The following is a 10,761-nucleotide window of genomic DNA, read 5'->3' on the forward strand; positions in this document are numbered from 1 at the left end:
TCCTATACTAATTCTCAGTAGTTCCTATTTAAAGTTCCCTCTGATGTCCCACGTACTTCCAAAGCTGTTTTGCTGAAATCAGAAATCCAGTTAAGTATAAAACATCATTTGTTTGCTGCATATGAAAGGAGCATTTTCATCTAGTATTTTCTCACAGACCTTTTTGTGTATGATACTGACTTATTAAGGAATTATTTAATTTTGAGCACTATAAAACCTACCTCTCAGGAACATTAATACAGATATTAATAATAAAACAAATTTTGTAGGCTGGAGAGATTGTTGGGAGGGTAAAGCATTTACTGCACAAGCAGAGAGTAAACGTGCAGAACGTAGATGAAAGCATGGCAGCCTGCTTGGAATCCCAGCACATGGGAATGGGAGATGGGGATGTGGGATCCCTGGAGCAAGCTAGCCAGTCTAGCTGAGGGGGCAAGCTTTGCCCTTTCTGCAATCAAGAAAGACACCACACATCAAGGTCAGGGCTCCACATTCATGTGCACATACACACATACATCCATACACATGTGAACACACATACACAAAAAAATAAAATTTTGCTTAGCTTATTCTTTTTAAAAATAGTTTATTACTTATATTTTATGTGAATGAGTGTATTGCCTGCATGTAGTGTAAGTGCACCCATGTCGTGAAAGGCTCGTGGAGGTCAGAGAAGGGCATTGGATCCCCTGGAGCTGTTAGCTACCATGTGGGTGCTGGGAACTGAACCTAAGCCCTCTGAAAGAGCAGCCAGTGCTCTTCAAGGCTGACGCACTCTCCTGCCCCGTTTAACTTACTCTTAATACGTTCGCCTTTACCTCCATTTCATCTCCATTTTTTTTAAAGATCTACTTTTGTCCTCATCTATTATTTATTTATTTATTTAGCCATGGTCCCATGTAGCCTAGGCTGGCCTCAAACTCACTATGTAGCTGAAAATGACCTTGCACTTCTGATCCCCCTGCCTCAGTCTCCTGCGTGCTAGGACTGCAGGCCCGTGCCACCACAGCCGGCTTATGCAGTACTGGGGACTGAACTCCCATCTCTTCTTTAAGAAAACGTGCAGGGTTGAATAGGATGATTTTGACACATACTGAACCTGAAAGCTCGTGTATGTCACAAAAGCCTATTCTGAAAGGTTCTTTAAAATGAGTCCTCATTGGTGGCACTGTGGAAAAGGGGTTGGATTAACAGTGAATTTCATTAATTATACTAAGAAAACTGTGTTTCAATAAAATCTATTATCTTTAAAGAGATTGATTTTATCTTTCAAGAAAGAGAGTCTCCCAGCATCTGAACAAATACAGGAATATAGTGCCTTTGGGGTGACATTTGGGAGTTTGCAATATTTTATCAAAAAGATGAAATATTTTCCCCCCAAATTTTAGTTCCTAAGAGAAACTTGGTCAGCTCACTAGGGAAATTCCACCACAGAAATCCCCTCCCCCCATTTCATAAAATCCCCCTAAATTTTATAAAAATCTCTCATGAAATGAGGAGTGATACACATCCCAACCAGTGCGGGCCAGGTAGGTGTGTGCATGGAGACCAGCCAGGACTGAGACGATGTGGGTAAGGAAGTGAAGAGCTTGTGTAGGGCTTTAAAGCATCCTAGCTTCTTCACAGCAGGAAAGAGGAGTAGTAAGGGGCCGGGAAAGGGGTCTGGGCCCAAGATAATGGGATAACTGAAAGGTGAGTCAAAGTAACAAGGCATGGTGGTAGACATCTATAACCCCAGCACTAGGAAAGTTGTACAAGAAGATCCCAAGTTCAAGGCCAGCACTGGCTGAGATGATGATACCCTGTCTAGGTGCTAACTGGAAGCCAGGCATGATGGCACACATCTTTAATCAGAGCACTCAGGAGGCAGAGGCAGGAGGATCCCTGTGAGGTTGGTCTACATAGCAAATTCCTGGGGCAACAGGGAGACCCTGTCTCAAAACCCACAAATAAACACAAACAAACAAAAGAAGTGCTAATTTGAAACTGGAACAAAAGTAGTTTCCCCAGTTATTAAAAGTAAGGGGATGGATTTAATTAAAGGAAGTTTAGGTTTTTGCACTTTGGATGAAGGATGATGAGTTTTTAAAGTTGGAAGGAACTTAGTGAGACTTTGAGTAAGATAGGATGAAGAATGGCTTCATCAACATGCTTTTTAAATTTGCATTAACTTAAAGTTAAAAATGCTGGACTGAAGAGATGGCTCAGTAGGTAAAAGCAGACTTGCTGTGTAGGCACCTGGGTCCAGATCTCCAGCACCTACCAGCATAGAAAAGCTGGGTGTGGCCCCGCATGCCTGTAACCCCAGCTCTGTCCATGGCAGAGGCAGGAGGATCACCGGGGTTTGCTGGCATCCAGCCTGGCCAACAGTGAGCTCCAGGTTTAGTGAGAGACTGCATCTCAAGAGAATAAGGTGAGGAGCAACAGAAGCGAATACTCAGCGTCCTCCTTGCCCGTGTACAGGTGAATGCAAACGTAGAGACGGGTACACACACACTTACATGAACCTCACACTAAATAGATAGGTAAATAGCAGCTCCTTGATCACAGTGGCCCTGTTTCCATTGCTCTGTAGTCACAGATAACCAAGGACCTCCATACTGGACAGCACAGAGAACCTTCCAGCACTGCAGAAACTTCTATTGGGCAGCACTGAAAGAGGAAAGGACGACGGAAGAGGCCACAGAGAGGGAACAATGACTCTGAATGCCCTCTCTCACTTTGCTTGATGTAGCCAGCTCTATCAAGACTGCCACTGCCCTTCAAGATTGGGGCTCTGCCTCACCTCCTTTCCAGAAAGCTGCTGGAGAGGTTGTTGCCCTCCTAACCGTCTGGTTGAATGGGATTGTTGGAGCAGGGCCTTGAGTTAGGGTGGAGCCAGGGTTGGGCTCAGGGAAAGATAATTCAATGGATGAAGAGGGCCCATACACACCCTGGCGTGGAGCCCAGAATCCCAGGTGGATAAAACATTCCATTGTCACTGACAGGTCCTCCTGCCTCTGGAGCCCAGTGAGTGTTCTGTCATCCCTGGTCAGATGATCCTCCTGCTCAGACTGTCACAGCTCTACACTGACATTCTGTTTTACCAGTGAGAAATATGGTCAGCACCCCCTTTTAGTTCGTTTATTCACACCAACCAATTCCTATGGTTAGCCATCAAAGCGAGGGGGAATTCTCCTTCCCTCTGGGGTCTAGGATGAGTCAGGAGACAGTTCAAACCACTGTCCAGTAGCCAAGGCCACACACCTGTAGCAGACTGACCCTCAGATCCTTCCTTTTCTGGGACATGTCACACAGTCTCTGACCATAATTCTCATGTCATCACAGACACAATATTTGCACGAGGCATTGCCAGGGGAAGGGAAGATATCCCAGAGCTGTTCGAATGCTGCCCTGTGTGGCCTGTTTGCGTTTGCTCTGGCAGACCTCAGGCCCATGCAGCGCTGCGTGTGTAGGCAGCGTCCCACCTGCGTCCTAATTGGCTCGCTGTGCAGTTCTTGGCTCCCTGCTTGGGAATCGTCACTGACTTAACCCACCTCACCTGGAGCGCAGCCTGCTGCGTTCCCACGAGTGTCTCAGGCACTGAACTTCGCTTTAAAAACTCTCAACAGGATTTTCATTGGGGGTTGTCTTTGTACTTTGAATCTACCTAAGCGATATTTTAAAGTTTATTTAACTGCATTTGAAAAGGACAGACTCTTAAAAGAAGGAAAATTAAATGGAGAGAGAAAATATCCAAACTGAGAAAATGAAGGCCTCCCTGGACTCAGGCGTGTTATTTAAAGGAAATTAGGAGTTACTAGAGGATGAATGATTTTAAGTGTTTGAATTAACGCTTTAAAAAATAAATTCTCACTCATCATTAGCAATTTTTCTATTAACAGCTTAGGAAATACCTGCATCTTTCCTAACATCTACTAAAATGGAAAGCTTATAATTTTGTAGTGTGACCTGAGGGTTTAGCTCTGAACATGGACTGCATATTCCTATGAATGATGTGAACACCCCCAAATACACTAGCTTTATTGATAGGAGGCGAAACTAAGCAACTTGTCAGTGGCTGAGGAGCCCTCAACCGGAGTAAAAGCCCCTTGCCTTGGCAACAGGACTGCCTGTCACTGAGACAGGCTTCAGGAGAGGAGAGACTCAACCTTGTCCCATAGAGAGCAGCTTTTCAGCTGGAAGAAGGGTGTGTCCCTAAGCTTTTACCTGGGAGCACTGATGATCTTGTCAAGCATTTCAGTGAGACCAGCCCAACTTTTTAGGGTGGGGATCCAGACTGGTTATACGTACCTTCCGTCCCGCTCCCAGAGGAAGGCAGAAACACCTCAAAGCCTGCATGTAAGAACATCTACTGGGAAATTATTTTAATCAGACAGCAGCTGAGTGGGAGAAAGAAAAAGAACAGAGCACAAACAAAACTCCCTTGGTCGTGGATGTAACCGAAGCCGGCTGCGGCGATGGACTGGCACTCCTTCAGGGCGGCTGCGCTGCTGTTCATTTTCCTGGTGAGTGGAATCTGCCAGAGCAGCCCTGCATCCCATCCTCGTCTTAACTGAGCAAGGACTTTTAGAAAATGTTATTTGCGGGGACTTCCATGCTAAACCCATTAAAAGTTTATGTTAATGACAAGGTGATTTTTACGAACTAGGTTTTTAAGTAGTGTTTCTCTCTTTAATTGAGGACTCCAAATCATAGTAATGCCCCAGCGTCCACTCACCATAACAACGTCTCTGACATCCAGGATACTGCCCAGTCACACTGGGAAAATACTGAACCCAGGAAACTCCTATTGATGCTTACTTTGTTTATCCAAATTTTCATTGGCCTGGTGGAGCTTTTCTATTAAATATTCCAGGTGTGTCTGAGTTTTCCATCTAAACATTTTGGGTATTTTTGTTGACAAAGTGACATTTTTAAGGACACAAAAGGATTTGTGTACACTAAAGTCACAAGTGTCTGACTGACCTCATAATCCAAGCAATCTCCTTGGTTCCAGATTTTGTCAGACTCCATCCTGCTCATACCAAACCCCTGTGCTGTTGAGGAGTTGAAGGAAAACAACACTGCTAATTTTTACAAAAGGGAACTCTAGGAGATTTATCAATGATACAACAGCTGGGGGAATGGCTATAATTAAGTAGGAAGTGTAATTACTGCTACCCTGTTCTTATGAACTGGAAAGTCAATGAGAGATGTGAGACAGTGGTAAATATGATGGTCAGAAAATATGGTAAAGTGATGTGGTGTTGCCCCCACAGGTCATTCATTTCTCTTGTTAGAGGCAATAACTGTGACAATCACAAAGCCAATAGATTGGTTTCGCATTCCATAAAAAATTTCAAACTCATAGCTTTTCTCACAGTAGCATAAATGTAATCTCAAAAGGCAGGTGCCAGGGAACTCACCCTCCAGCTTTGGCAGGACACAGCCTTATTTGTTTCTACTTGCTTAATTTTTGAACTGGAATGTTGGGTTTGTATTCTAACAAGTTAGGTCTTTGATTTACCGGCTGCTAGCTAGCAGGCTGAATTCATTTTACTTACTAAGAGAGATCACAGGACTAGGGATGTAGCTCAGTGGTGGGGTGCTTGCCTAGCAAGCATAAGGTCCTGAGTTCTATGCCAGAAGTGAGCAGTAAAAGGTCAGGGGATCCTCGTCAGTAGTGTTTAGTTAAAAATTAGTCCCAAGAAGCTAATAGCTTTAGTTCTAGGCTGCCCTGTAGATGTGACTCTTATTCCATGAACTTTTCAATGGCTTTTTATGCTCAGTTGTTGTCACAACCTGGGATACGGTGAGCATCGATGAATATTGTACAGTGTCATTTGGCTGTAGGAATATCTGTCCTGCTCAATAATCAAATACTTTAATTTTAAACTTCATATAAAGTTGACTTATTAAAGTTTATTGTGTAATTTCAATTCATTCATTCTACCTCAACATTTATGTGCTTTTATCAAATTTATATTGCTTCTCAACTTCTGTGCTTATTTCTAATTAAGTGTATCTTATGAAATTCCTTTAAATAACCACTTCTTAATTAGCCTTTAATTAGCCATTTTTCAAAAAAAATATCATTTGATCAAAATCATGTGTCTTCATGGAACTTTCTATTTTTGGAGAGAGATTTCTGGGACTTTGGACTTTATAAGTTTTGGTATATTTTGTCTGCTGGATTAACTTTGGAAAGAAACAAGGTGTGTGACCATATTTTACTGTGAAATCTAGTGCAAGGTTTTCATATGCCTTGGAATACTTATTTCTTTAGGAACTTTTACTATAATGAATTTACGTGTTTTGTTTTCAGATTAATACATTTTATAAAATATTTCACTTTCTAAGGCTCTGAATATCCTAATTTTACTGCTTAGTGATTCATGTCCAATTTAGAAAGTCCTTTACTCACCTGTGTCTTGTAGGGAACTACCTATGTATTCTAACAGTCTCGGTGTTTCAGTATTCACATGGAGCTCTTCGGTTCATTTGGAGTTGACTTTTGCACAGGGTCTAATTTCATTCTTCTGCAAGTTTACTGGATGATTTTGGTAATTTTCCTTTAAAGTTATTCAGTCTGTTTTTCCTTTCAATATATTTGCCTTAAAGACAGTGACCACTATAATAAGTAATTCTGCTCTCCTGTCTCTTACCCTCCCCGTGCGTGTCTGTCTTTCCCAAAGGAAAAGGGGAGACAAATGGCACAAAGTCTTTATATTCTTCTCTGTTCAAAGGCAATAAAGGAAAACCCATGTTCGGAGCACATTTGAAAAATGGAGATCTTGAAGACATTTAAACTGATAATATTCTCACACAAAGCTATCCAGTGGTGAGCTGGGCCATGCTATGTTTGTGACATATCACATTATCTGCTCAATGTGTATGAAAGTTAAGTGCTTTTAAAACTAGTGAGTTAGATCAGAGAGAGCAGAGCAGAGGAATACTCCTAAGGGGCTCAGACTGTTGCCTGACCTTTCCACTGTTCAGATAGATCTGGATAGATGGTGGCTCACACCTGATACTGCACTGCTAGTCAAGGGCATGAACTGATTCCTCCTCCTCCCTCTCCCTCTCCCTCTCCTCCTCCTCCTCCCTTCTCCTCCTCCCTCCTCCCTCTTCCCTCCTCCTCCTCCCTCCTCCCTCCTCCCTCCTCCCTCTCCCTCTCCCTCTCCCTCATGAGATCAGTATATGGAGGGAGGAGTTATAGGTTCTTTCTGCCAGAGAACAATATTACTTGTGCATCAAACAAAAGACAATGTGTGCAGATGGCCATGACGATTGTAAAATATGTAACACGGGCCCTGTGAGAAATCAAAGCAAAACTAGCAGGATTTCTAGAATGCTACTAATTTCTTAAAATACACGTGCAGCCGGTTGTGGTGGTACACACTGAGAGGATGTGCTAAAGAGGTAGGGGCAGGAGAATCACAGGTTTGAGACTAGCCTGGGATATACATTTTTAGGGGCTGGGGAGATGACTCATTGGTTAAGAGCACTGGATGCTCTTGCAGAGGACCCAGGTTCAGTTCCCAGCACCTACATGGCAGGTAACAACCACAGGTAACTACAGTTCCAGGGGATCCAACTCCCTCTTCTGACCTCTGTGGGTGCTGTTCAGATATGCAGGCAATACACTCATACACATAAAATAATAAATAAATTTTTTTTTGGTCTTTTTGAGATAGGGTCTCCCTGTAGCCCCAACTGGCCTAGAACTCACTATGTAGGCCAGACTGGCCTCGATCTCACATACCTGGTTAAATAAAATATTTTCTTAAAAAAAAACACTTTCAAAGTTCTGATATCATTAATTTGTTTAACATCTGTACAAATCTGAATATGACTTTTCTATAAAGGCAAACTTATCTATTACCAAATAATCATCACACTGAACATACTTTCGATTTTGTTTGTTTTGGACTTTTTGATACAGTGTCTTACTCTGTAGCTCAGGCCAGCCTACACTCACCAGGTAGCCCAGGCTGGTCCTGAACTCTATACCCTCTTTGTCTCTGTCTCCTGAGAACTTGGATTATAGGCATGTACCTCTACTACATCTGGCTCTGATCTACCCTTTTCATAGCATTAATAGTTCATTATATTAAAAAAGAAAAACTACCTGATAGACAAACCCCACAATTTGAATTTTGTTGAAAATTTTTAGAAAACAAAGAAGTTTTTCAAGAAATTTCTCAGCACTCAGGCTACCATACAGTGAAAATAATATTCATTTTAGGACGTAGTTCATTAACTTATTTGAATCAGACATCTTAAGTTCCCTTAATTATGTTCAGTGACTCCAAAAGCAAGGAAATACCTAAACAACCGCTGTGGACCAAACACGGATAAGCCAAAGGGGGACTCCTACGCATCTCTGTGCACGTATGAAAACGATACACCCTACAGACAGTAGTATTTCAGTTAAATATTTTATATTAAATGAAACAGTATTCTATTCATGCAATCAGTAAGACGTACACTTGAGCAGGATCATTCCCATTGGTGCTCACAAATTGTTCTTATTTCACTGCAAATTTAGGGCTAGCCTCTTCTGTCCGCTTTATCACAGATTTATCTCCACTAGACTGGGGCTGCCACAGTGGGAAAGCACTTAAATAAAAAGGAAACCGAAAGCGAGGGGATGCTACTGTAATGAACCAAGATGCTCCTGTGGGAAGGATCTTGTGAATTAGTAAGATGCTGGTCCAGAGCATAGAGCTAACTCTCAGTTACCTCTTCACTCAATAAGAACATTATTGCTGCACATCCTTCTGAGTGACAGATGTTGCCTAATGCAGTCGGGAAGCCTGCTGTGCTGGGCTGTGCGGTTAGGTTTCTCCTGCTCACTCAGGGGAGGGAACACCCTCTCAGAGCGCTGGATAATGCCACTCTTGCTAGTCATGCTTGGTGTGCAAACTCTTGTATTGGACTTAGCCAAGTCCACCTGTGTCCATGGGATCGGCAGGTGAGCCACACTCTTAATTGGTCTATGAGCATGGAGAGAAGTCCTTCACACTTGTCTAATGAGAATCATAGCTCTACAAATTGGCAGCTGGTTGTTGCTTGTGAAACCAACTGTAAACCACTGGAAGGCAAGTCTCATGTCTGATTAACTTTCGTGCCACTCACAGCACCTTCAACCAGTGCAAGCGAACAGACACCAAAAAGGAAATTGGGGTAGCTCATGTTTCTCTTCCCACATACACTCCCAAAAATGCCATCAAGGTGTTGAGCATAGAAATGATTATTGTTTCTTCCTAACATTTTCATAGTGTATGGGTATACTCAACATTTCATCTAAAGCTTAGCTGAATATTTTTAGGGTCTAGACTCTTTAAAGTCTTCAAGCTCCCTTGGACCCACTATATATATAGATATGTCAAAGAAACTAAGAAACCATGAATAAACATGAGAAATCAACCCACCGAGTTGTGGTCAATCCTAGTGTCATGACTTTCTGTCCAAAAGAAAGACAAAAGAGATTTTTAAAAAGAAGTAAATTGCATTTTACCTTTCTTTGCAGCTCATTCCCATGAGGTATCTAACAATTAAGACACCAGAATTATACTCAACAAAATGTGACAACCTCACAACTATTAAATGCAAAAGAAAGTCTTCATAAGACTTACCTTTTCAAGTCAATTTTTATTGTACAGAGTATAAATTTCAATATAAAAAACCCGACAACACAAACTTTAATTGGGTAATCACTAAAATTGCCATGAATTCACATTCTATGGCTTTTAATAAACAGGTTCCAAAATGGACGTGAAGGGATGAACTCATTGAGACGAGTTATCCACTGTTTTTGTAGAACTTTGGGGCTCCAAAAGACTTCAGTTTTAAATACATAGGAGAAACTGAGGCACAGACTAAGTGACTTCCTCAGTTCTAGTATCCAGTAGGCAAGAAGACAGAGGTTTGCTGAGCAGTTTCACAGACCCTGTCTCTAAGGGAATCTCCTTCACTGTCTGCACAGCACACATTCCAGGATTATTTCTAAACCCAAACTGCTCCCATCATTGTCAGAAAATAACCTCGCCTTTGCATTAGGGATGTGGACCAGGTCATTTAGCACACTGTTCTTTCTTAATCAGTTTATCTTAATCTACATTCCTCTCTCCCTTGCCCTCTGCCTTCAGAGTCCTCCCTTCTCCAGACCACCACTCTGCTCTCTCCACCACACTTCTGTCAAATATCTTCCTTCTGAATGTCTCATCTTTCCAGTCACAACTACCTTCCTTCCCTTCTCAACTTAAAAAAAAAAAATCACAGATCTCTCTCCCTCACTCACAAAATTGCCCTTGATGCCCACATCTAATTCTACCATTGTCTTTGTTTTATCATCAAATTTCTTGGGAAAGTAATTTTATGTCCCTCCTTTTTATTCTTTGCTTCCTTTTGATCAGGCCAATGTTTGTTCTGTCGAGCTGAAAATATTCTCTGGAAAAACAGTGAAAACTGTCCAATTTGCTCAATAGTCACACAGCCCAGGTTTTTTTTTTTTTTTTTTTTTAAGACCATCTGATTCTGTCCTTTGGTTTCCCTTCTTTGAAATCTATAATGCACTGTATTTTTTTCTCCTATTTGTATGGCACACTTCCCTCCCTCCCTCCCTCCCTCCTTCCTGTCTTCTTTCCCTTTCCTTAACCCCTTCTTCCTTCCTCCCTCTTTCCTGCCTCTCTCCTTTTGTCTCTCACACCCTCCTTCATCCCTTCCTTTCTCTCTCTCTCTCTCTCTCTCTCTCTCTCTCTCTCTCTCTCTCTC

General features: G+C 42.1%; 1 protein-coding gene across 3 annotated transcripts in view; it reads left to right on the forward strand.

Annotated features, from left to right (window-relative positions):
• Positions 1 to 4,460: 4,460 nt before the first annotated feature.
• The window catches only part of Dsg1 (desmoglein 1), a 34,413-nt gene continuing 28,112 nt past the window's right edge, over positions 4,461 to 10,761 (forward strand). For all 3 annotated transcript variants that reach the window (XM_008828837.2, XM_008828838.2, XM_029561481.1), the window contains exon 1: positions 4,461 to 4,508. In XM_008828837.2, coding sequence (XP_008827059.1) covers positions 4,461 to 4,508 — 48 coding nt within the window. The remainder of the gene's footprint in view (positions 4,509 to 10,761) is intronic.

The sequence above is a fragment of the Nannospalax galili genome, unplaced genomic scaffold (genome assembly GCF_000622305.1).
Source record: "Nannospalax galili isolate Female #2095 unplaced genomic scaffold, S.galili_v1.0 scaffold252, whole genome shotgun sequence".
Taxonomy (NCBI): Eukaryota; Metazoa; Chordata; class Mammalia; order Rodentia; family Spalacidae; genus Nannospalax; species Nannospalax galili.